The sequence below is a fragment of the Numida meleagris genome, chromosome 2 (genome assembly GCF_002078875.1).
Source record: "Numida meleagris isolate 19003 breed g44 Domestic line chromosome 2, NumMel1.0, whole genome shotgun sequence".
NCBI lineage: Eukaryota > Metazoa > Chordata > Aves > Galliformes > Numididae > Numida > Numida meleagris.
The window spans coordinates 101,648,936-101,675,734 of NC_034410.1; the positions used below are offsets into that span (position 1 = coordinate 101,648,936).

General features: G+C 40.6%; 2 protein-coding genes across 7 annotated transcripts in view; one reads left to right on the forward strand and one right to left on the reverse strand.

Annotated features, from left to right (window-relative positions):
• The window catches only part of TMEM241 (transmembrane protein 241), a 55,032-nt gene extending 43,178 nt beyond the window's left edge, over positions 1-11,854 (reverse strand). For 2 of the 5 annotated variants that reach the window (XM_021387109.1, XM_021387108.1), the window contains exons 1-5: positions 11,697-11,854; positions 10,553-10,599; positions 7,931-8,008; positions 3,521-3,602; positions 207-284 (exon numbers count right to left, since the gene is read on the reverse strand). In XM_021387109.1, the coding sequence (XP_021242784.1) occupies positions 207-284; positions 3,521-3,602; positions 7,931-8,008; positions 10,553-10,599; positions 11,697-11,768 (357 nt within the window). In that variant the 5' untranslated portion in view covers positions 11,769-11,854. The remainder of the gene's footprint in view (positions 1-206; positions 285-3,520; positions 3,603-7,930; positions 8,009-10,552; positions 10,600-11,696) is intronic. The other 3 variants (XM_021387110.1, XM_021387112.1, XM_021387111.1) reach the window with 3 other exon arrangements.
• Positions 14,899-26,297, forward strand: RIOK3 (RIO kinase 3). 2 transcript variants are annotated; one of them, XM_021385916.1, is made up of 13 exons: positions 14,899-15,102; positions 15,649-15,770; positions 17,013-17,158; positions 17,270-17,374; positions 17,463-17,572; positions 18,293-18,436; positions 19,863-19,990; positions 21,128-21,319; positions 21,771-21,930; positions 22,862-22,942; positions 23,029-23,118; positions 23,486-23,593; positions 24,956-26,297. In XM_021385916.1, the coding sequence occupies exons 1-13, from the start codon at positions 15,040-15,042 to the stop codon at positions 25,055-25,057; spliced, it is 1,551 nt and encodes a 516-aa protein (XP_021241591.1). In that variant the 5' UTR covers positions 14,899-15,039; the 3' UTR covers positions 25,058-26,297. The 2 variants fall into 2 exon arrangements, with proteins under 2 accessions (XP_021241591.1, XP_021241592.1); XM_021385917.1 differs by having other exon boundaries at positions 14,901-15,102; positions 21,131-21,319.

Consider the following 26,799-nt stretch of genomic DNA (forward strand, 5'->3'; position numbering starts at 1 on the left):
CCACTAAAGGGGAAAAGAAAACATTGATGTAGATACTCGTCAAAAGCAAATCTCTCTCTGGGACTCATTAGTGACTTGCTATCACAATGAGTCTAAAAAAGCACATAGCACTAATGCCTGCATAAAAAAAGAAATTAGATGTCTTGTTATAGGGCTGTTATATCACAGGAGGTGCCTTGAACATACCAATTAATAGGTGAAATTACCTCTTTCTGCACAAACTTCTGGAAACCACAGGCTATAACTTCTGCTGCGTTGTGTACAGTGAGGAACACTGGGATTGGCTGCCATCGGGAGAGAACAAAAATGCCTGGAATCAACTCAAAACAGTCACAGCCATAGGAAGGGTCTTCCTGTTAGGGCTAACTGTCCCAGGTTTTCATACTATCTTGCTTGTTTTTAAATTGTAAACCCACATCACACCTCCCAAAGGAGCTTAGACTCGTTCCAAGGGCACAATGACTATTACAAGGCACACGTATCATTAAACACCACTTTTGAGTGCCCTGTCCAGATGTTCATACAGAGCTACCATTGTGAGACTCACCACGGCTTTCTGCCTCTGGCTTTGCCTCTTTGTTCACATACCTACAACCTCCACAGTAAACCATTCTCATCATTTTCCCATCTCTGTCTGCTGGTACTAAGAATACAGTGTTACTCCTAGCAACAGAATTACGGGTAAGATGATTTTAGGTGATTGTTTTCAGTCACTGCTAGGAATATCTGCCAGAAATTTAGGTAGAAATGTAATAATAGTTCATACAAAAGTGATGTTGAAATTATACCCAGTGAGGCATCTGGACGCAATCCCAATATGAAATCATTAAGAAACAAATCCCAGTGATAACAACAATGAATAAAACGCCCATCACTCCAGGCAAAACCAACTCAAATTAGTGGTTCACAATAAATCCTCCAAATCACATCCTTGGTCTCTCAGACAGTCACAACAGAAGCAATTATCTGCTCCGATTAAGATAATCTAAAGGCTAAGGCAGTTTCAGGAAGCAGTGTTTCCCTGCTTATGGATAGTATTTAAATCACGAGTAGAGAATGAGTTAATTTCTCACTGACGTCCATGCTTTGTAAGTATCAGGCAGCAAACACCTCTTTGACTCGACTTTGTAATCAGAAATCTCTATTTTCTAGATTCTTCTTTTCTTGCCCGCAAAGCAGGATAAGCATCACTAATTAAACACGTTAAGCCATAATAACAACTAGGGTGGATCCATAAATACAACAGTTTCACCAAGATAATTCTTAACACCTTTAAATTAGCAGTGAATGAAAACCACACAAACACAACTGGCATGAAGTTGTCAGCTCCTGCTTTATCAGTTCTGGAATCCAATTCTCAACCTTGTTGCTGGACAACTAAACACAATAAAACAGAAGTACCTAACATAAGCACCCTGAGCCTCAAATAATACAAGAAATAACCATAAATAAGGTAAGATGACAGCAAAACTTACATTCTTTCTTTCATGAAGCCGATTTGATGGATTTTCTTCCCTCCCCCCTGTTTTTGGCTCTTTCAAATGTGTTTTAGAGCCAACAATGGTTCCAGTTTGCCTAGCCCCGTTAACCTTCTCCATATGTCTATTGTCTTTGATGTGATTATTTTTTAAATTTGTGAGTGGGCTTAATACTAACAAAAAGAAAGGTTTACTGTTTGGGCAGGCAGGGTGAATGGACTCTGTACAAACCTTCCCTCCCAATTTTGCATACTTTGGCTAATGCATCACAGCTCAGAGCTAGGCAGCACTCTTCCAGTCTCAGCCCTGAACTCTTGGCCAGCAGAGTCTTCTTAGAGAGACACAAATGGAAACTACACTCCTGTCTCCATACAGGGCTGTTTGAAAGCGGGCATCCATGGTTTTGATCAAAAAAGTTCATGTGATTTCTACTTTAGAAACAAACTCAATTCATGCAAGTACATTTGTGAAGTGAGCCATTTCAGGTACAAGGATTTGGGAGAGTCCATTTTCCTTCTCCCCACATCACAAAATTGTTGTAGGCAAATTTACTGAAAATAAAGCTTGTACGTAGGTTGTAATTTGGGGCCAGCATTACATACTAGCTATGGCCTAAGACTTCTTGTCCTTTTGCCATTCATCCTAACATGGCCACAGAACTAGGTCCATCCACAAACAACAAAAAACCAAGCAGAAATGGGTGATGCTCCTCAAGAAAGGTTTGGGATCCAAACCAAAAACTTTTCACAGGCCCGATGCCGTGCCAGTACATCTTACTCTTGAATGATCACAGAGTAGGGAGCGCAGGGAAACAAGGTAATTTACAGGACTCAGAAAGAAGAAATAGCAACAGAGGATATGATTCATACCTTCTCCACCTCACAGGTGAGCAGGCAAAAGTGATGCTGCTGCCAAGGCTTTATTGCTATTTCCAAACAGCCCTTTCTGTAAAGATCTTTCCTGAGTTTATATCAGGGAAGCCCCATGGATTTGCCTTGACAAGGAACCAAGAGGAAGTGAACGCAATCACCATGAGACAGAGCTCATCTGGAGGCATATGGCTTCTAAGCATGCAGCCATGCCTCCCAAAGATCACTGCGGTCTAAGACGAGGCTCATGGCTTTATTTGAGCGGACAGAGACCAAGCGTCCTTTTCTGCCCTGTCTCTCCACTAGGATGTTCAAAGGATCATCGCAAGAAGAGCCTTGTCTAAAAATTCCCTTCTGATCCCTGTTGGGGTTTAGGAATTGGTAGGAACAAGCTGGCTTTGGAATTTAAGGTGAGCTGACAGAAGACAGAAGGGAACCAGTGCAGAATCTGGTCCTGCAGACAACAAAAGCAGTATAACAATATAAAAAAATCATGTAGCTGATTTATTTTAAAATATTTGTATTTTCATTTATTTGTATTACATATTTTTTTTTTTACTTTTATTTTTGAGAAACACTGGCTCACTTAAGTAAAAAGCATTCAACTTTAATGGAGGCAGATTTGACATCCTCCGATTAAACATTTTGTAGGTTATTGTAGTTCAAATGGATAATAAACCTGATGAATCTAACCCTTCCCATAATCTCTTCCCAACTTTCAATTTATTTTTTCAAATCCTGTAAAGCATCAGGGCCTCTCACAGAAATGGTTTTCATCCCCTTCTTGGAAAGATTCCCCCCAGAAATGTCCCCCAGTAGCCCTTTTGCAAAGTTAGAGCCAGTAACTTTGTTAACTTCTTCCCTACCTGCACAATTCAGAACAGCGGATCTGTCTGCAAAAACCCTCCACAATATGGAGTGATGTGGAGTTCTTCAGACTGCCAGAGAGCTCAAGGAAAGCTAAAGGCACTTTGTGCTTTGTGTTACTGCTCTACACTTTGCAAGACTGGACCACTGCTCTACCAATATTAATAGATTACGTACTGTTTGAATCCTTCCCCCTCTCTTTTCCACCCAACCCAAGAACAGCATTAATCCCTTGTATGAAGGGAACATTCTTTGCTCATAAAGTAGAGGCAATACAGAACTGACGTCTACCTGTGAGTTTCTTACCAATCTAGACAGTGCCCTAGAGCCAGCATAAATAATGCCCACAAAAATTACCGACGCAGGAAGCCAGGACAGGATTTCAGACCTGTGAAAACAATTCAAATCTCATTATTTCTCTACATTCTGTTAATACGCAGTTAGCAGCAGTTGCTTGCAAGGAATATAACATATGTATGTGTATATATATTCAAAAGTGTGCATATAAAACTCACTGTCTGATTGTTCAATATTCCTCTCACTTACTAAAGAAGTCTCTTGAGACAGAAATAAACCACTTCATCTAATCCCAGATGGACAACATTACTGCTTTTCTTTTCTTTCTGATTCTTTTTTACTCTTTCCCTGTCTCTTATCCCTCAATAACTGTATATTTCATAGCAGTTACTCCTATTTGCTTTAAGGGAGAGAAATTTCATTTCAATAATTTCCTTGATGCACTGTAAAAGGAAAAAAAACTATCAAATGAAGGCATAAAATGGTGCACTCGCGCAGACAGCACACATTTTCATCATGTACAAACACACTTGCCCACCCACACATTCATTTCTCAGCCAGATTTACAAAGAGATTTCTCCTGAAGATCGGATTGTCTCTGTGGGAGCCTGTCTCTTGAGATTTCTTAATGACACTCCTTTGACTAAGCCAAACTCCTGGAGGCAGTTTGACAATTAATGGAGGAATTAAGTCACTGCAGATTGATCTTTCTTTGTTTTGTTGTTGTTGTTTTTTTTATTTAATCTTGGTTATGGCAGTCGAGTCAGGCTTCAGTTTTGAGAAGGGGCACTGGAATTTGCACTTTTCTGATTTTGGTACTTATAAGAAAAAAAGGTTCAGGTAGGTGGTAAACTTCAGAGAGAATAACATAAGATTTTGAGCGACAGAGATTTAGAGGACTAACTCAGAGGCTTCCCGGGACCGAAGACACTGCTGCCTTCCTTCACTCTTCCTAGGTCTTGAACTAAAGTCAAGAGAGTATTAGCATGTAATTCTCATTTTTAAGATGAAGCCCAAGTATTTGCGGTTCATTAAATTGGATTATGCTTCTAATTAGCATGTAAGTGTCAAAATGCAACTATAGGTACCACTATATTACAATACTTCATGAAGTACAAAAAAAATGGACAAATAAGGGTGAAAATAGAACAGTCTAAATAAGATAAAACATGCTCAAGGAATTTTTGTTGTCTTTAAGATAAGGAAAAAAAAAACAAGTAAACATCACATTCTCTTTCTTTACATAATTTTCTAAGATATTTAGTAAAAAAACAAGAGCAACAAAAGAATGGTCTTTAGATCCTTTTGCTGAAATAACAATTCACTCTTTAAAGATCAGGACCTAAAACTGTCATGCCTCATTACCAATGAGTTCACATCAGATACCAGCCACAGAAAAAAAAAAAAAAAAAACCCACCCCAACTGGACTTGCACTAATTGAAGAAAGAAGGAAGGGAAAAAGAGAAGGGAGGGCTGGGAAGAAGAAAGGAAAACAAGATGAAAACTGAATTTCCATTTAGTGCATAAAAATATCACTCTTTCATGTTCCCCACCACTAAATTCTAGGCATCCCAAATATGTCTCCGTTTCCAATGAAGTGCTGTGAAGAGCAATGGAAAAGGACTTGAGATGCTTTTCCCATGATGCGACAGGAGAATTTTATGCAGCCAAGTGGGAATTTCAGGACTGAAAAAGAATGCATGGATGTTTGATGTAACGTGTCAGCACCAACAATCTGTCTTGTATGCAAACCAAATAGCAGCTTCTTATGTTGGCAAGAAAGCAATGTACGTGCAAAACACGCAAGTTTAGTGATGTAAAAAAAAAAAAAAAAGCTGATGAATTTATGTTGCAGGGCTAGATTCAAAGCCCATTTAAGTCAGCGGGTAGCTTCCCTAAAACCAGACTTTGAAGTTTTGGTTTACGCAAGTTTCTGAGCTGGGAAAAATTCAACAGTAGAAGAAATGCCAACCAGAACACAGGACTTAAGTGCCTACAGGTGTTAGGCAGAAGGTGGGCAGCAGATCATGGCACTGGAAGCATTGTGTGGATGCTACACACATTCTTCTGTGCTCCACTGAGTCCCTGTTCTGGGCACAAGTTTTGCAGACAGTCACTATTCACCTTGTAGAAGCAACAGGGATGGTGAGAACCTCTTGCAGTTGGCAGTACTGAAGAAAAACAGATAAAAAGCAAGATAGCCATCAAACCAAAGAGTAATTACTGTAAATAATTTGTTTAATAGAACCGAGGACTTTTATTTGTTTTTATTTGCTATTTATTGTGAAGCTAGTATTCCTGACTTTGTCATAACCTTCAGACAAAGCGTGGTGAAATCTAGGTAGTAAAATAATTCTTCTGAAATACTTTGGTGTACCTTGAACCGGCTCAGAAAGCACATGAGATCTGTCTGCAGAACAGAAATACTCCGGGCTTCGTGGAACTACACAGATGGGTAACAGTTTATTCCTTCCAGTATGAGAAGACTGGGAACCGGAAATAGTATTCTTAAATATTCTACATGTACACCGAAAAGATAGATACAGAGACGAAGATGCTGGAAGAGAGGGAAAAAAAAGCCCTTCTCAGTACATTGGGAAAACATCTTTGCAAGGTGAAGCAGATTGAGAGGAGATGATGGAGAGAAGCTTTGAAATACTACGGGGTTTTTTGTTTGTTTGGTGGTTTTTTTTTGTTTTTTTTTTTTTGTTTTTTTTTTTAGATAGAGATCTATGCTGAAAGTCGAGTTCAACAAAGCATGCACTTAATCCTTCTGAAGAAAGGCAGATTTAAATTCATGCTTAAGTACTAGTCTGAATTATAGCCAAACAATTAATTCTGACCGTATCGTTTGGTCCACAGCTAGTTCAGAATGCCTGTTCCAGAAAATCACCACAAACCTTTCCCAAGATGTATTTTAACCAGTTTCCCTAGAGTATGCTGACATCTAGTGGCCTGAAGTCTCAATCTTCAAAACATAAACTAAGTTTACACCACAGTTTTCTCATACAAAAAAAGTCCTCTTCAACACTGGAAAGTGGTTCTTGTGCAGTGTTATCTTTGACATCTTTCAAGTTATGGAAAAATGAAAATATCTTTTCTAAGCTGGAAAAATTATTCGGCTTCTTTAACTTAAAGCAAAAGTAGTTTCTCAAATAGTGATGAAAAGCTGAATTAAAAAGGCCATAAGTGATGGCTGTACTCCTTTGCCCTTTAAGCTGTACTGCAAAGACAAAATATGCATAAACAGTATAAATTTGGTGACCGTATATACCAGTAACTGTCACTTAAGCAAAGTTTGGAGCCTAGTCCTGCCTCTGCCAAAATCAATGACAGCTTTGAACTCCATATCCGCATTTTATCTATACTGCAGATAAAAGACAGGAAGTTCATTTTTGTTTCCATTTACAACTTTGTTTAGGTTTCAGTGGGGATGTGGACACCTGCATGCACATAAAAACAGAACTTAGCCTGGTTCTCCTCACACATGTACACAGAGATTTCACTCTCAATGAGGAGCTTCAGTTTTGCAAGTCTACTGCTTACGTTCCAAACAGAAAATTCATCAGCTGTCACTTGTTAATACAAATCACTGATAAAAACTATATTAAAAGGAAATTCTGACAGTCATCTAGCCTGAAAGCCTGGCTTCAGATTAAAGACACATTGTTCAGGTCACTTGGAAAACTTCTGAGTATCTCCAGCAACGGGGACTCAACAATTGCTATGGGCACACATCTCATGCTATTTTGTGAAATGTAAAGGAGATGCCACGTTCCATAGTACAGAATGGATCTCTCCGAGCAGAGTACGATCTTCTGGGTAACTCTTCTAAATGGTAGTCACACTCAGTTCAAGCAGACGATCTCGATCCACCAAAGAACAACTGAATTTGGAGTCTGGTCGTTGCATCAGTCCTGTACACTGCACTGGCTACTCTTGTTGTGCACTTATGTATATAGAAATATGCATAATGGTAAATGACTTCCATTTATGAGCCCAAAATCTTACAGAGAAGGCGGCAGATCACATTTGCTGACTGCACTGTGCTGAGATTTTAGGGAAGGGGGTGTCAATGAACGCATTACTGAGGTTCCTCTCCTGGTATTTTCCAGATGATCCAGGGAGGAGATGCAAAAAAAAAGACTGGATACATTACCCTTGTAGCCTTCTCTAGTGGTTATGCTTTTTTCATTATCTTGCCAAGGCAAAATTGAATCCTCTCTATATTAGTAATCTGTGCAAGTGTGTGACTGAACACTGATTAGACTGAAACATAAGATCTCTCCAACACTAGTGAGGCAGAACACACACATACAGACAAAGACATCATCCTGCTTTTCAGCAAGTTAATGACTTGCTAAACTACTAAACTACAAAAAGTAAGTACTTAGCAGATACTGAAAACTTCACAGTACCTTGAACACAAGCTTATCTCCACCCAGCCCAACTTCCAGGAGACATGAAGCAGAATTCCACCAACTAATGTCTGCCACCTGAAATAGAAACAAAACAGTATCCCTAAATCATTTGCTTTTTTTTTAAACCATGTGAAGCATGACCTTAAAATCCCTAGAATTTCTCAGAGCACACACAGGACTACAATTATCTACTGTTTCTCCAGGCTACCAGAAATGGCACTACTCTTTAAATTTTTTGTTTCGTGGGCTGTCTTATCCTTCAGTTCTTCTACTACTCTGGTGCTTTCCCCTCATATTTCAAGCGTTTTATAAAGAACCATCTACTTTGATTTCCTCAGACATGTTATTGAATCCCCATTTTATTGTTTCTTCCAACAAAATATTTACAATAATCACAGTGATGTTAAAGCCACGACAACCTAAAGATGCAAGTGATGCAAGGATTGTGACAAGAAATAAACATCTGTTCATATATAAACTGTTATTGCTAGAGCATATAAATATGATTTCAGGATTCACAGACTGATCTCAGCTCAATGAACTAATAAGCCCCAAGGCTGAAGTGTGCAGTCCTGGTAATTTCAAACATTAGCTTTATGACTTCTCGTTGTTATTCATGCTGGGCCTAGATTACACACTCCCTATACATCAAATGGCATGTAGCATGCAGTAATTGAAGTGCCATCAACAATCAAATCATCACACTGCATGAGCCTCTGCTTCAGAGCCTCTAGAGAAAAAAACCAAAAACATTTACAGCCAGATAACAGCATCTAAACCAGAATATTGTGGTTTTCTCATTTAAATGCTATAAAACAATTACACGCATTCTGAATTGACTTATCTATCTAATCACTTATCCTATAACAACGGCATTCCTTAGTGTACTACAGAAGTAGTATGCAAGGCCTTAGCAATCCTTGCAGATAATTTAAAATCAGTATTGATGCACAGTGATTTTTTTAAGCTTTATAATAAATGACCAGTTTCCTTCTTCTTCAGGTTACTGGTTTCCAGGGAGGTGCTTCTTAGGTAAAAATATCCAAACATCTAGCACAGCTCAGACAGAGATACTGTGCTACAGTGTTAAATCACACTACATATATATATCAGGTATAAAAATGGGTTTATTGATAATCCCCAGTCACTGCAATGCATTTAAGCAATTATTTAATCTCTCTCTCATACACACATAAACGCTATATGCAACACGACATGCAGCTGGACACAGTCAGAAAAGAGTGAGTTCACTGTTCACAAGGGTTTGATGAACATCCAACACCACTATCACAGCTCACTTCATCTTTTTTGGACTTTGGGGCATACAAGAGCTTGATGCCAGATATCCCTCATTTGTTGAAGGCTTGATCGTGCTCTATTCCAAACCAGCGATGAATTCCCATCAACTTTATGTGAAAAATTTAGTATCATCTCAGCTTTTAAGGACAGAGCTTGAAGTTATTAAGAGTTCCAAATCCTCAGCACTGTGTGATACAGTCTTAGGTTATACAGGGAACAAAAACAACATCAATGAACAGTGCGAAGTGGGCATAACACTCCTTTGTTCCTTTGCTCAGCTACCTTAGCTCTAGATGAAAGTGTACCTGAGTCACTTAATTTTCAAAGAAATGGTCACCTTTCAAAAACAGAATTACTAAGATGCTGAGATGCATTTTCAAACAACAGGAAAAAATAAGTAAATGTGGTAACACAGATCAAAAAAAGCCATAGAGCAAATGCTTTTTTATAGTGTTGACTTACCAGGCTCATATTTTACGTACATTACTCAAAACCCTTTTTGCATGTGCTAAAAGCCTTGTCCGAGAGGCTGTTTGCACACATGCGACAGAATGGAAGGAAGCACTTGTTGCATATTTAATAGAGCTGAGTACGCTCAACTGGAGATTCCCAAGGGAGTTATTCCTAGAAGTAATTACAGTCCTGGAGCTGCAAGTCAGGTAAAAACACAACCCACGCTAAGTAGCAATAAAAGAATGAAAGATATCCAGTGTCCACAGATTTAACCAGTGTCTCCAAAGAGCAAATGGAAGAAGATTGGAATATAATAGACCAGAATTTCACTAAACACCTCACAAATTATTAACACTGACAATATATGCATATTTGGCAAAGCATTAAATTTCTCATTAAGATATGATAGGGACTTACGACACACAGCTACAACAAAGGCTAAGCATGAAAAATAAGCAGCGCTGTATTGGTGTATGCCTAAAGACAGGTTAAAGGCCAGCTTTCATCAGCATACTGGAAAAGAATACAGCAAATCCACATGCTATACACAAGTGCCATTCCCAATTTAGACAAGCTGCACTACAATTGCCACTTTTCTACACGGAAGCATAACATTTGCAGAGAACCAGGAACTGATGGAGTCTACATATATTAACTAAATCACCACCATGATGCTTAAAAACTAACCAAGACAAACGAATGCCTGCTTTACCAAGGCTTCATGAAGTAAGCTCACTTGACAGCAAAAGCCAGTAATGAAATGAAGTACCAAAGTTAGCTCCAGCATGGAACAGCAAGACATTTACTGACTGAATTTATTAACTGAAATCATTTTTCAAACAACTGTATTCTTAAAATGGTACTTACCCTTGAAAAAGGGTAGGGTAGGTAAATTTCAGGACAGACAGGACATACTGGAAAACAAATACCAAATTAATGGACATCAAACATACACAGAGTTATAACATTAGCACGCAATCGCAAAAGCAACAGAATACAAGAAGCTCCTACCAAAACAAAGAAAATAAACAGACAAGAAACAGCCTGAATGTTTTCTGTAAGTTTTCCAGACCCCGCTTGCAGGGAGCAGACACTGAATTACATGAGGCATGGAGCAGGCACACTGAGCAGTGCAGAGGGAGACCTGCTGCTTCTCCTTCACTTGCCGAGAACACTCTGCACTGTGCACCGATTAGGAAAAGGATGTAGAGGAACAGAAAGATATAAGAAGTTGAAAAGTAAAATTATATCATCCCAAAGAGGCATCCTTTGGCATCACTTCATTTTTACTGACTTAACACTGTTCACACACTTGTGTGTAAAATATTAAGTAGCCCATAAAGCCCTGTGAAGATGTAGTAAGCTGCAGAAGTAGCCTTTGTGCCTTTGCTTTGCAGGGTCTGTATAGATGGATGCCTCTTCCCACCATGTGCGTATACGTATGCATCTATAAGGCAGAAATACGTATGTGACCTTCCGCTATTTAAAAGGAGATTTATAAACAGGAGGGGAAACAACTTTTCACACAGGTCAACAGCGACAGAACAAGGGGGTATGGTTTTAAATGAACGAGGGGGGATGTAGGTTAGATGTGGGGGGAAACTTTTCACTCAGAGGGCAGTGAGGCACTGGCACAGCTGCCCGGAGAAGCTGTGGTGTCCCACCCCTGGAGGCACTCAAGGCCAGGTTGGGTGGGGCCCTGGGCAGCTGAGCTGGTGGGGGGCAGCCCTGCCCACGGCAGGGATTGGAGCTGGGTAGGCTCTAAGGTCCCTTTCAGCCCAGGCCATTCTGAAGTTCTACAATAAACTGGACAGGAAGGAGCGGCCACTGTATTTCCTGCGCCATACAATGCAAACTATTTCAAACTAAGTTAAAGTACTACACTACTGGGCACGCTGCGGCCATTTCGGTTGAGAACGACTGCGAACACCGCGGCTGCTAGACAGCCGCGCCTCCCGGGGCACCGCCGCGCAGAGCACACCGCAGCCCGGCCGCTCGGGAACGCGCTCACCTTATTGGTGAAGCAGGACGCCAGGTAGAAAAGGCAGAAGGCGAGGCCGCCCGCCGGCCGCTTCAGGTACATCGGTCACCGCCGCCCGCCGAGCCCCGCACCGCCCGCGGCGGCCATCGCGGCGCGGCGGCAGCTCCTGTGGCGCCTCCCTCCTTAAAGGGGCGATGCTGCACGGTGGGGTCCACCGAACGCTGCACCCCCCACCGCCCCAATGCTCTGTTACATTCGGCAGCCCGTCTTTTTGCACTTTTTGATTTTTTTTTTTGCTTTTTATTGCCTTTTTTGGCCTTTTTTTCATTGTGTATCTCAACAGATATAAACCGCTTCCTTTGTATTTAATATTAGCTGTAATATTGCAGTATTATGTATGTTCAACAAGTTCAGAAAAGCTTAATGGTAAAGCATAATCAATAAATGCTCAGAACTCAACCAGAGCTACTCCTGTGTGCTCTCTGCCTTCAGCCGCTCAACAAATTTAATGAAGAGTCATTTCAGGAACTGCAGCCTTTATGGCTTAACTCACATTGTTTGGACATACTTATTGCAGTGAGCCTCCCAGGGAAAAGAAAATATAAATAAATAAATAAATAAAGCAAATTGAAACCAAGAGTAAGCAACATATTTTTACAGCTGTGCTTATGTACACCAGTGACGTGTAAGCCCTAAATATCACAGAGAGGTAGTGCAGCAGTGACAGACACGTCCTACCCAGTTACCGTCACTGGGCGTCATTTTATTGCAAGCCTCACTCTTGCCAGACCAGGTACAAGCAAGGCCCTATCTGTGCTGCTCTCATCTTGACTTTGCTCAGCAGGCAAAGTGCAGGGTTCTCTCTGTACGTGCACACTCTATTTCAGGAGCAGAGAATAAAGGCACACAAGTAAGGGACTAGTGAGTGAGTCCTAAACTGGGGAGGGACAGGGGAAACTCAGTGGTAGAGCAGAGGGCAAATCTAGGCCATAAGATGAACCCGTTTAACCTGCTCTGAGGCTAAAGCCTCAAAAGACAAAGTCTGCAGGCAGGTTAGAAGCTGCACCAAGACAAATTCAAGCAGTTTGGTACATGAGATGCAATCTTGTGTGGTTTGTAAGGAGACAGCCCAAAACTGACATCTGATTCCTAGCGCTGACAGGTTTGGTCCATCCTGGGCCATGTAATGGATGGTGTTGGTGTTACAGCATTTCCACTTTGCAGGCATTGACTTAGAGAGCTTTGAACACCAGGACGTAGGCAAAATGTACTTTTCATCGTGACACAAATTCAGCCTGTAAGGCTTTCAGAAAGAATAAGGAAAGTTTACTGGCATCTACAAGGAGTAATGTAAGTACGTGATAAGAATACTTGTGGTTTTTTAATTTAGAAAAGTATGGTTTTCATAGAAAATATTACACTGATCTCTCTCATCATGTTTCTTGTGGTATTTCTTATTAAAAGTGGGAGACCCAGACAAAGATTATATATTTTCCTACAGCAAAATGCAGAGGCAGGTTTGAATTGTTGTAAATCTCTTTAAGTGCAGATTAAAGAATGAAGATCACACAACCACAGAACCATTAAGGTTGGAAAAGATCTCCAAGATCATCTAGTCCAACCGTCCACCTACCACCAATGTTTCCCAATAACCCATGTCCCTCAGTACCACATCTACACCTTTCTTTAGCACCTCCAGGGATGGTGCCTCTACCACTAATTACTAAAAAACTTCAAAAATATTTTGAGTAAAGTTAAGGGAAGTTTCTGCTCTATCCAGATTTGTAACTTTTTTGTTGCTGTTGTTTAGGAGATGTGAGTATGCAGCAAATTATTTTGTTCACATGTGATTTTGCAGAACATCTCAGCAGAATTCAGTTCAAGGTTTGACCCCTTCACTGGAGAGGTCATGGGCTTAAGGCCTCAGTCATGTAATGTTTATCTGAAGAGGACTTGCTTTGAATCCTAAATTAGATTGCAGAACTGAGGAATGTGAAACACTTATTTCTGAAAATTAAAAATGGAATAATGAGACAAATTAATAGTAAGTAATGTGGGTTTTTTTGAACCAAAACGTCAAGTTTTCTTAATTGGTGCTTGTACAGTTATGCCAGAGTGCTAAATTTTCTCAGTGCACCAGGACATTGCTTTGACATTCTGCTCGCTTATTTAACTGACAAGTTCAGCCAAAGAAGCAGTTTGAAGGGGGCATGGCAGCAGCCTTTTAACCCCAAAAGGCGCTGCAGAGGAAAAGAAAGAATTTCCTTCTGTCAGGGCCAGGGGTGGAGAGGACAAGAACCACATTGCTACTGCAGTATTAGAACCAAGCTTTCCTTGTGCATCCCCGGTGCACATCTGTGTGGTGCCTATGGATTGTGCATTGGCAGGAGCTACCGGACTGGTTCAGGAGCTACAGGCCCGGAAAGGAGTCACGGTCTGGTTCAGGAGTTATTGGTCTGGTATAGGAGTCATCGCCTGGTTTGGGAGTTAGGGCCTGGTTCAGGAGTTACCAGCCTGGTTCAGGGGGTACTAGTGCCTTGATGCCTGCCCTGTACTGCAGGCAGGACTTTCTGCAGCAGTGAACACCAGAAGAAAGACTTGAGAGACTTGCCTTGAGAGACTGTAACTTCTTACGTCATTGCTGGTCGCTAATGACATCAGATGAACTTTGGCCGAGAACACCAATCCTTGCATGCCTGAGAGCCAAGGTCAGTGGCACCTGTGGGGACTGCCCTGCAGATATCACACACGGAACATCCCCCGTCCTGGCCAGGGGATGCCAGTGGGCTGTGCAATCCTGCCCCATTTCTCCTCCCTGAGAAAGCCAGCTGTGGGGCTGATTCCCTGCCATCCAGCGGCTTGTTTCCCACTGTCCAGTGGGAAGTTCGTGGTTGTCCATGCATACAGGGGGGCTGCATTGCTGCAAAGTGCCAGGAAACTGGCCCTGCCCTGAAAAAGGGGCATCTCAATCACCACATGTTTTCCAGGTGAACGTGACACTTAAAATGGAGGTGCAACAGGCATAGGATCACACGCAAAACACCTATATTAATTTTGTATTTGCGGGTCGTTCGATTACACGATCAAATACACCCACTCCCTTCTGCTACCACCCCCACCCCCTTCCACGATTACTTCCCCAACCAAAAGCGACCTTTCGCCTTTCTTTTCCCTCCCCTGGCACCACCACCCCGCTGACATCACCGGAAGGCGCGTCCCGCCCCGCCCGCCGGCCAATGGGGAACGGCTCTGCCGGTGACGGTACGGGGATCGAGGCCGAACCCGGAAAGCTGCGAGTTCAGATCGCTGCCGCCCGCCCGAGAACTCCCGTCGCCGCTGCCGTTCTCCTCCCGCTCCGCCTTTCCGTGCGCAGATGGACCCGGTAGGAGTCGCCGCCGCCCCCGAGGCCGGGCCAGGCCCCGCATGGCAGAGCAAGGTGAGCGGGGGGCGGCGTGGCGGCCTGCTGGGCTCGGACAGGCCCCGGCGGCGGCCGGGACTTATCTTCTCGTGGAGAGCCCGATAAACGGGGCCCTTCTTCCCGAACGCTGAGGCCTCGCGGGGTGTTGTTGGTTGGGCTGTCGGGGCAGCGAGCCGCAAGCTGCCTGGATTCCAGCCCTCCTTCTTCAGAGCAAAGCTGCGTGCGGGCTTCTTTGTCTCTGAAGGCACCTTCACGGCGTGAACTTGTAAACAAACTTTGTGGGAAGACTTCTTTCTGTCCTTATGTGGTGGCGAAGCTTATTTTTTCCTTGTCTATTAGGAAATGCCCATCGATGTCGTTTCAGTCACACCCTTCTGGGTGTATGGAGCTACTCCTTGAGATATTCCGTGTGCCACAGTTCCTCATGCTTCCTTCAGTGTATAGAGAACACATGCTCTTATGGGATTACACCAGCTTGTTTTAGAGCCACGGGTAGCTAATTGTCCTGGTTATCAAGGTTGCCACTGCGTTTCTCACTGACTTGAGTAAAACGTTTATTTGCAGTGTCCCTGGGGAACTCCAAAAACTGCCTCAATATCGTGTTCCCTTGCTGATGTGATGAGTGAACAGCTTGCGAAAGAACTGCAGCTGGAGGAAGAAAATGCTGCTTTTCCTGAAGTAGTTGCGTAAGTTTAAAATCCTGGATTAGTGAGCTCTACAGTTGTAAGTCTCTATCATCTGTCATCCTCTGTGCAGTGTGTTTGTAGTGGAGCAGCATAGTAAGTGCTTTGCCTGCTATTTCCTGACTCTGCCTTTCCATTGAAGATGGCTTCTCCAGTTAAAACTCTTCATTAGAGACTCTTCTGTCGCCACTCCTCCTTCCTTGCTATTTCTTTTCTATTGTTTTGATTGCTTTGAGTCAGTCCATAAGCTGTGTTTTGAGAAAAGTTGTCAGAAATGTAATTTCTTCTTTTTTTTAGAGACTGTTACGTATGTACAAGTTCAGTTTGAAAACTGTCAGGTTGTGTACAACTTGTATTTTCTGAGCATTTTTAAAACTCTAAAAGCTTACTGACAAGAGTTTACTGGACCTAAATTCATACAAATTCTACCTTTGGTCTTTTCTGTGAAGCAGAACAATGCAATGCTGATTATACAATTCTGAACTTGTTAGAGCATGTCTAGAGGAGGGCCACAAAAATGATCCAAGGGATGGACCACCTTCCCTACCAGTACAGGCTGGGAGAGCTGGGGCAGTTCAGCCTGGAGGAAAGAAGATTCCAAGGAGACCTGATAGCAGCCTTTCATTATCTAAAGGGGGGCTATAAGAAAGAAGGGGACAGACTCCTTAGCAGGGTCTGTTGTGACAGGACAAGGGGAAAACGGTTTCAAGCTGAAAGAGGGAAGATCTCGATTGGTTGTTTTTTTTACGATAAATGTGGTGAAGCACTAGGACAGGTTGCCCAGAGAGGTCGTTGATGCCCCATCTCTGGAGACACTCAAGGTCAGGCTGGATGGGGCTCTGAGGTAGCTGTAGGTGTCCCAATTTGTTGCAGGAGATTTGGACCAGATGACCTTTAAGGATCCCTTCCAACTCAAACGATTCTATGAGTCTTTGGTTTTTATTTTTTAATATATACTGTGTTTATTTTCTCTGTATATCTTTGTAGCTGTATTCTTTCTCTTTCATAAGGGGCATCTTGAAAATCAAGCATCATGCTGCTTGCAGAATGGTAAACCAAGACATTGAAGTAATGTTTGCCTTGTAAAGGAGTGGCAAAAAGAATTTAGAGGGTCGCTGTTAAGATCCACTAGTTTCTATACAGCTCTGCACTAGGCTTTTTTGTACAGAGTGGTCAAATCGTATAAAGCAGTGTTTCTATGTAGATTACTTTCGTTTTTTTACTTTGTTTTTTCATTTTACATAGTGTTGCAGAAGGACCATTTATTACAGGAGAAAACGTTGACACTTCTAGTGACCTAATGCTAGCTCAGATGCTGCAGATGGAATTTGACAGGGAATATGATGCACAGCTTCGGCGTGAAGAGAAGAAATTCAACGGGGATAGCAAAGGTATTTTTTGCTTTGGAAATATTTGTAGCATTCTAGTTATGGTGACAGAGCTGTGAGGGAGTAGCAAATACTTGATAATCACAGACATGCTTATTTGTTTTGTTTCTTAAGTTTCCATATCCTTTGAAAATTATCGGAAGGTGCATCCCTTTGACAGTGACAGCTCAGAGGATGAAGTTGATTGGCAGGATACTCGGCATGATCCTTATAGGGCAGGTATGTGGTAGTACTACCCAGTCTTTGTGAGCATTAGTTATGTTTGCTTTGATGTCAAGTTTGATGTATTTTTTCTTAATGCTGGCAGATAAACCTACTGTTACGCCAAAAAAGGGTTTCATAGGGAAAGGAAAAGACATTACTACTAAACATGATGAAGTGGTTTGTGGAAGAAAGAACACCGCTCGTATGGAAAACGTAAGCGAAAGCCTGGGAAAATTCACTCTGTATATATGAAACCAGAATGCTGAAATTTAATTAAGGAGTAATGTTTGCCTGTCTTTGCTAATGTATTATGGTGCTGCGTTTTTATTTCCTCAATCAGATGAAGGCAGCTTGGTTAGTTCTTCAAGCTGGCAGTTTGATTTGTGTTTTCTTCCCCCCCCCCCCCCTTTTTTTTTTTTAATCATTTGGTAAGAGTTTAATTATATATTTCAAGAACTTATACAGAACTGTTTTGACAAAACAAAGCTATCAGCAAGTCTGGAACACAGGCAAATAAAAAATGAAGGTTATTCCTGCATAGTACAGCTATCATGTAACCTAATTCTTTTTTTGTGTTAATTTTGCCTGCTTAGTTAAGTAACTTAGTGGTTTGACGTTCAGCTTTTCAGTCTACTTATCCATAGTATGTGCCTTCTGTTTTCTTTAACATAAATGGTGTTGCTGCTCTAAATAAGGAAATGCTGCAAGTGCTATTTGACAGGATGTTAGGTAATATTATATCAGTTTGGGTGGAACTGAGTTCTGAGCTTAGAGCAATATTTTTTTGACGCTTTGAAACTCAGTTTGTGGCATGTTGTCCCTTAGGTCCTAATCTGCCCTAGATTTTTTGCAGATGAGAATGAGAAATCTCTGCTTGTGCCAACTGTTGTCTGCTAGTAACAATACTTAAACTTCAGTTATCTCTATTTGCAGTTTGCACCAGAGTTTCAAGTTGGGGATGGAATTGGGATGGACTTGAAGCTGTCAAATCAAGTCTTCAATGCCTTAAAGCAGCATGCGTACTCTGAGGAACGTCGAAGTGCAAGGCTCCATGAAAAGAAGGAGCACTCCACTGCAGTATGTTTTTCAAGTCTCTTTATCTTACATAACAGTAAAATGCTGTTATGGTAATTCCTTGATAAATACCATTTTTAGTAAAACAGTTCTTTTTAAACCTGCCTCTTACTCTGCTAAAATGAGTACACTGCTTAGAGATTAAGTATAGAAATCATCTAGAGAACAAGTACTCTGAAGCACGCGGCCTCAAACATCTGTCCTCATAGCAAGTTTCAGGAAGATGAGGTGACTAAGTAAATTTTTACTTAATTTAGGAAGTCAGTAGATGGCTCTAGATTCACTCATTAAGGCTATGCCTGTGGTAATTCCTGCTGTGAAGTCTTTCAAACCTGAATGTTTTACTTTATTGTAGCTGATAGAAAAATAGTATTTGGGATATTATGATTCTTGAAAGCACTGTAGAAAGTGCTCTTAAGGAGTAAACTGGACCACGCGGGAGAGTGCACCCTCAGTAAAATCTGGATGATGTGAATCTAGGGGGTCAGGGGGAGGTGGCTGGCTCACCAGAGGGCCATGCAGCCATCCAGAGGGATCTTGACAATCTGGAGAGGTGGGCAGGCAACCGTCTCCTACAGTTCAGCAAGGAGAGGTGCCAAGTCCTGCGCTGGTGTAGAACAGCTCCTGGCACCAGGATGTGCCGGGGGCCACCTAGGTGGAAAGCAGCCTGGCGGAAAAGGACCTGGTAGACAGCGAGGTGAACATGAGCCAGCAGCATGCCCTTGCAGTCAAGAAGGCTGACAGCATCCTGGGCTGCTTTAGGCAAGGTATTGCCAGTAGGTCAAGAGTGGTGACTCTTCCCCTCAGCTTAGCGTTGGTGGGGCTGCACCTGGAGTACTGGGTCCAGTTCTCAGCTCTACGGTACAAGAGAGACATGGACAGAGTTTAGCAGAGGGCCACTGAGACGCTAAAGCAAGTATCTGGCAAGGCTGGGAGATCTGGGGCTGTTCAGCCTGGAGAAGAGGCTCGAGGGTGTCTCATCAGATGTATAAATACCAGAAGGGAGCTTGCAGAGAGATTGGAGTTAGGCTCTCTTCAGCAGTGTCTGGTGCCAAAACAAGAGGCAATGTGTGTAACTGGAATATAAGAGTTTCTGTCTGGCTCTGGCACAAATTTCCCTGAGGCTGTAGAGTCACCTCCTCGGAGATCTTCAGCAGCTGCCTAGACGCAGTCCCCTGCCCCTCAGCCAGCCTGAGATTCTATGGTTGTGTGATAACACTGTATGTACTGTATGCAGAACTGATAAAATACTGGGTGCTATGCAGCTGACAATGTATTTTTCTCCCTCATCATCCCATCAATGGAGAGAGCACTTTCAATATGCTATTCTTTGCATGCAGTTAGGCACCTATAGTATATAAGTACTATAAACTCATTGTGAAAGTGAAGGGTTATTTTAATAATTCATGTATTCATTTCTCACCTGTAGGAGAAAGCAGTGGATCCTAAAACACGTTTACTTCTGTACAAGATGGTCAATGGTGGAATGCTGGAGACCATCACGGGCTGCATCAGCACAGGGAAAGAATCTGTTGTTTTTCATGCGTATGGAGGAAAGTAAGTATATTGTTTGGTACTGACAGTAGCCTGAAGTGCCAGAAAGAGCCAAAGAAGGAGAAACCACAACATATTTGAACAATCTGCTTTTATTTCATTTTTATTCCCAGGACTTAAACTTTTAGTTCATGTGTATGCAGACAGTGATAAGTTCTGCAAGCCAAATGGTGCCTATTTCGAATTATTAAAAAAAAAAAAATCTCCATTTTCTTCCTTGGAAATGAGCTGGGGGCAAGTCAACTGCAGCTTTCTGTGGAGGTTCGGAGGTCTGTTTCCACTGACCTATCCTGAACTAGAAAGCCATCATGATGGTCTTGGGCTACCTGAAGATTGTCTTTCCATACAGAGCACTGTTAGTAGCTCCGTCTATGTGGCTTAGTGAGAGGCACGCTCTCTTATTTTTGGGTTACCCAGATGGTTGCCGTTAGGATGCTGTTCACTTGGCAATTTGTGCAAGTCTCTGGTTCTAGAGACTACCATGCTTAAAGAATTGTTGTGCATTTGAGACGGTAGCACACTGAAACAGTGCTCATTTAAAGTACGTTAAGAAGGAATTAATAAAACCCAAATTCAGATAACCCATTTAGAGATGTCAGGAGTGAGATGAGTTGGGGTGGGGGAAAGGTTGGTTGGTTGTTTTCTTCTGCTTGACCTCTGCCTGAATAGTGGTAAGAGCAACCTTTTGCTTACTGTTATTCAAAGGGCATTGTATTTTGAGGTGCTTAACAAAACATGGTGACGCTACTTTTATTGCTCTAATACATGGATCTTTTTTCACTTGTAATGTACTTGAAGTAATTACATCTGTTAACATGGCTATTGTTAGCTATGATACTTAATTAAAATTTTCACAAGCTGGGAGATGGAACCTGTTTGATAAGCAACATGTGATTGAAGTTCCAAAAATCAAATATTTTGTATTTAAGCTTAACTGAACAGCTCTTACAAACTTAACTTAAAGTGACTTTCAAGCTTGATACAAAATCAAATCTTTTCCTCTCATGTTAAAAATCACTTTATCTTGCATGATTTTAAAAAAGAGAAAACAAAGAGCATGAAAAGCAATAAAGCAACTGTGCATTTTCTTGTAAGGATGTGAATAGTTAATTTTATTGTGTGCTTGACTCTTTCCATGAGAAGCGCAACTGAAGATGATAAAGTTATACCTTCAGAATGTGCCATTAAAGTGTTTAAGACGACTCTTAATGAATTCAAGAACCGTGACAAATACATCAAGGATGACTACAGATTCAAAGACCGCTTCAGTAAATTGAATCCACGGAAGATTATTCGCATGTGGGCTGAGAAAGAAATGCATAACTTAACGAGGTAAAAAAAAAGTCTATTTTATCAAATTCTTGTTGGTTTCCTACTTTAGGATGTCAGACTGTGTCTGGGTAGAATTCTAGATTTGATGTTGGCATAGACTGAATAAGCATCTGGTTTCTTACAGTTTAATGAATCACAGGCATCTTTGGGGATTTGGCAGAAGAATTTATAAGCCTGTGAAATTAACAGCCTCTAGCTGTAAAAAAAAAAAAAAAAAAAAAAAAAAAAGTTTTCCATTACCATTTTTAGGCCCACTTAGGACTCTAAAGTCTGAGTTATCCAGTGTGAAATATATAATCAACTAACAATCCTGTCTATTTCAAAGACTACTTACTTCTGGATCAGATCTCTCCCACGCAGCCTGGAAATGAACAAGCAGTAACTAGACTTTTTTTATTGTTATGGCTTTGGTTTTTTTCTTAATCAGTGTCAATTTTTTTTTTATCCACAGAATGCAAAATGCAGGAATTCCTTGTCCTCAAGTGGTTATCCTTAAGAAACACGTCTTGGTTATGTCTTTCATTGGCCAGGATCAAGTCCCAGCACCTAAACTAAAGGATGTAAAACTTAATAGTGAAGATATGAAAAAGGCCTACTATCAAGTTCTTAATGTAAGGCAATGCTGATGTGGTGTTTTGTTTTGGAATAACTTAAAGGACAAATCAGCTTTTATTTACTTTCCAGGATGCTTGGATCAGTTTCCAAGTATGGAGTCCAAAGGCTTATTTTACTGCTGTTTAATGAGTTACTTAAAATAAACGAAGCACTAGAGGGGGGGGAAAAAAAACTTCTAAGTAGAAGACATGCTGGAACTTGGTGCCAGGGTATTTTGCAGCAGAGAACTCACAAGCAAGTAGTCCCCCTTTTGTAGAAGCAGTATTTGGTTTAGAAACTTCTCTTTCTGGGTTTACAAAACACTTAACTGATGATAATTAATCATGCTTTGGTGAATAACGCACCCATTTAAAAAAAAATGAGTGTAGAAATGAGAGAATGAATTAGAATGTGTTCATAGGCATGTGTTCTACTGTACGTGGTTCAGACAGGTACCTTCTAAATGTCTGCTCCCTATTAATTTCCCACAGTCATAAAAGCAAACAAAAACCTACAGCAGTTTGGTGCTATGAATGATGTGTATGTCAAATTTAGTCTGGTAGAGCAACGCAACCCTATTTCCAATGAAAAGAGTATCAGTACTAATTAGGATTCTAAAACTGAGCCTTCTTTTCCCTGAGTGATTGGACAAGAGTGACAGATATATTTAGAGAATGTGTTTATCTGTCTAATGCGCACAGACTGCTGGCAGAGCTGATGTGGGTTTACCAGTCTGATTCTTCTGACTTGACAAAGCTAAGGTCAGGGATAAAAGCTTAATTTGCTGGCAGTTCACCGAAACTGCAAATCCACGTGAAATTTGATTGAAGGCTTGGAAGAAATTATATAAATTGTGTGGGTGGGGAAGCACTTTGTTGTGTTACAGTTGTGCAAATGTTGTTTATTTGGAATTTAGCACGCATCCTTCATTGGTTTGGTTCCTTGCAGATGATGCAACAGTTGTATAAAGAGTGTAATCTGGTCCACGCTGATCTGAGTGAATACAACATGCTTTGGCATGATGGAAAGGTGAGCATATTTTTAATGAAGTAGGAAGAAAAGGTTTTGCCTAATACGGAATGTTAATGCAAGTGAATTGCTATCTCTGCTTACAGGTTTGGCTTATTGATGTCAGTCAGTCTGTGGAGCCAACTCATCCTCATGGACTTGAGTTCTTATTCAGAGACTGTAGGAATGTTTCGCAGGTAGGACCTCTTCAGCTGACAATCCTCTGTTAAAACTGATGTCTTCCTAAGATACAACAGCGGCTGTGAAATTCAGAATTAATTAAAAATCAGTCAGTATAACTCCACAAAATAATTGTGGCTGGATTTGTATGAGGTTATTTCTGCATGATGTCAGTACTGATGGTGTTCTTCTCTGAAAGGCAAAATCTGAGGTAGAATAAAACAGTACCGGTGGATTTAAAACTTCCCTCAGTTGTTACCTGTAGGTCAGCAAAGGCAAAAACATGGTTTTGTCTGTAAACTTCTAAATTATAACTTGTCGGGAAAGAGAAATATTTTGCTTTCTCTAGTGAAGTGTTTAATGTGTGCTTTTTATTTGATGTAGTTCTTCCAGAAAGGAGGTGTGGCAGAAGCACTTAACGAACGTGAACTCTTCAATGCTGTCTCAGGTTTAAATATTACAGCTGAAAATGAAGTAGACTTCCAAGCAGAGGTATAACTTCGTGTTTAACATTTCAATTTGGTTAGCTTGTATCCATTGCAATACTGAACTTACCAAGTTTAGCTTGTATGATTAATGTGAGTATAACTTCAGTAATCATTTTGCACCTCTCTTTTAAATGCTGATTATTTCCTCCTCGTAGAAACGGTTTTCAGAAACTCTGGATCTATTTGCATTTAAAAGATAGTGTAGTTGTCTTGCCTAACATGTATTAACGGTTACTCTAAGAAAGGAAAGCTGTTTTAAAATGAATAAATTGCTGCTTATTTTTCATGTTTTAAATTTTAACTTTCTTTAAAGATTATAGGCTGGCATCTTCAATCTTCAGGCCTAATATCAGCCTATGAAATCATGCTAATCTAAATATAGACTAGGAATACTTGGTGACCTTTCACTTTTAACTGTCAAGTTTTTGTTATCACTCCTCAAGGGATGCATCCTATTCACAGACACTTAAGTTATCAAAAATTCCCCACCTACTGATTAAATTAAGGCTACATAACAATTCTCCTTGAATCTTAATAACATTGCAGGTTTATGCTTGTCCAGCATAAACAGGTCAGAGCATTTAACTTGTGGTGCAAGTCCTTAAACTGATGAAGGAAGCAAAATAGTCGTAAGAATTTCTTAGACTGTTCCAAGATTAAGTTACTGATTGATTTACTGAGGGGGAGGTTGTCTCACAGACTGCATTATGAGCTTTGGTGTGTAGGAGTTTGTCATCTTTTTTTACCTATGGTTTTATAGGAAAGTCTTATTGCTGTTTACATATTGGTGAAGTTGAGCAGTCCATCCTTTAACTTAAGCTTTAGACTGGAGTGAATAAAATTACCTCCCATGGAGTGCAAGAGGAAGTAATCCAAACTAACAATGCAAAGAATAAAATAAGCTATGATACTGTGTTACTTTGATTGTACAAAATGTTTGACAGTGTCCTGCTTTCACTGTTGACAGTGATTACAGTGGATTTGTAATCTTAATATTACTTGGAATTTCTCCAGCATTGTTGGATTGGCTGAATTACAGCAGAGATAATTAGTGGTGGGGAAATAGATGCTTATGTACTTTGAGGAATACAGCTGAAGTCTTAAGAATCACCCTGTCTTTTCCATAACTCTTCAGTTGTTGTATGGTATGAAGCTGTGAGGAAGTGCTATTCCTTGTATTAACTTCTGAAAACAGATGTTTTGAACTGTTTCCAAAGCATATTGCACCATATATGAGACAGAATAAGTGAAATGTTGTATGTACCTGATCAATTATCTACATACACATTTTTCATACTATTTTGAGACATTCTGTAGCAAGCAAGGCTTCCTAATTTCAACATGAGTTTATTTTTTGGCTCTCTAGATTGAAGCCTTGGAGAAAATGAATGAAGATCACGTGCAGAATCACGGAAAGAAAGTGTCCACGTTTTCAACTGATGGAGACCCACCTATATTTAATGAATAGCACTGGGTGTGTAGCTGCTTTAAAAACAACAATACAGACTTGCTGCTACTGACTTTGTTGGTGCAGTGGTGAATGTCAACTACCAATGTCGAGAGAGTGGTTGACTGGGAATGCCAAAATGGAAAACACAGTGAGCATATGGTGATGCCTCAGTGTGTTTTGTTTTTTTGTTTGTTTTGTTTTTTAACTTGGCTCATGCATCAGGCTGGCACTGGGAGAATGGCATGTCACTGCCTCTGAGGATGGTCTGACAGCATCTCCAATTGTCTGCACATACTAGGCTAGTATAGCTGAGGTGGTCATATTTTGTATGATTCAGAGCTTTTATGTTTTAGTATTTTTATTTGTCCAAGAAATTACATATAATTTACTGAGAAAGCACTCTAGGAGAGTCCTTATTTTTTCCCCTATTGCTACTAGTAAAACTACTTTAAAATTGTGAATGGAAACAGTATCAGTGAGCCTCCCCTCCCTCTTCACCCAGGCCAAAACTAGAAGTCAAACTGTGTGCTGTAATAAGTAAACTGTTAAATTAACAAAATAATGACTTCATATATGGAAGAGACTAGACTTTTTTCATTTAAAGTATGTGGAATATGGCTCTATCTATCTCAGTAAATACAATTGGATATCACAAGAAATGGGTCTCAACCAGCAGGGGGCTTTGGTGACATGCTGGGAAATCCAAGTTGCATAACAAAGTAAGTTCAGTTACCTTTGGTCTTAAAAAACAAGTGACTAAAGAACTTTGTGCAAATCAAAAACAAACAAAAAAACCCAACAAAATAGAAACACAACTGTGCATAATCTTGCATCTCCACTGAAAATCTGAGTAGAGCACCAAACCTCCTTTTTCATCTAGAAGAGAATTGTATGCTGTGAAAGCTAAATACTGATTACTTTAAAATGAAGCTTTCTGTTTGCAAGTAGAAAAAGGAAATATATCTTTCATGCTTTTATTCTTAATATCAGTCTTCTATTTTATCAAGTTTTAAAAGTCTAGCAGTATTTCTCTGCGACACATTTGAAGATGAACTGATCTAGTGGAGTGGTTGGAATTAAGAAGCTCTGATCAACTTTTCAATCTCTGATTGCTGTTTCTGATGCTGCTCTTTATCAAGCAAAATATAACGTTGCTGTGTGTGACATTCTCCCAGTGTACTGTGGAAGTGATTTTAGTTTTGTTCTTATTAATTGGAGGAGTGGTGGCAAAGTAAAAACTGAAGATCTTGCAGTGGTATTGTTGTGTGGTTCTTGCATTGTACTGGCCATCCTTGATCCTCTATGCTATGCTCAACTACGGGGGCAGTGTTAATACAGTCATTGAGAATAACAACACAAAAATGACTGTTTTGTTGGGTAATATGTAAACAGTAAATAACTTTGACTTTTTCTTGGTTTAGTTTTGAATTTAATGATCATCTTGCTTCTACTCCTTGTTTTTGATAAAGTAGTTATGATTTGTAGAATCTTAAGTCCATTCCTAATCCCTTAGTGAAAAAAGTTGCCCGAAATAGGGACCTTAGGGAAAGAATAGAATGGATACTGACATGGAGTGCTACAGCTACCTCACACCTTCAGAAAGTGTGAATGCTGCTGTTTTCAAGTACAACCCAACCTTCCTCAAAGCGTGCAGAGAATAAGTCTTTTAAAAACAGTTGTATGTGAAATCCAGAGGGGAGATCTAGATTAGATATAATGAAGAAGATTTTTATGATAAAGGTGGTGAGGCACTGAAACAG

What these genes read in the sequence shown, in the direction of transcription:
- RIOK3 (XM_021385916.1), top strand. Translation starts at nt 15,040, where the DNA reads ATGGACCCGGTAGGAGTCGCCGCCGCCCCCGAGGCCGGGCCAGGCCCC. An exon ending in ACACCGCTCGTATGGAAAAC is followed by an intron (nt 17,573 to 18,292) that starts GTAAGCGAAAGC and finishes CTCTATTTGCAG; the next exon opens with TTTGCACCAGAGTTTCAAGT. An exon ending in TGCTTTGGCATGATGGAAAG is followed by an intron (nt 22,943 to 23,028) that starts GTGAGCATATTT and finishes CTCTGCTTACAG; the next exon opens with GTTTGGCTTATTGATGTCAG.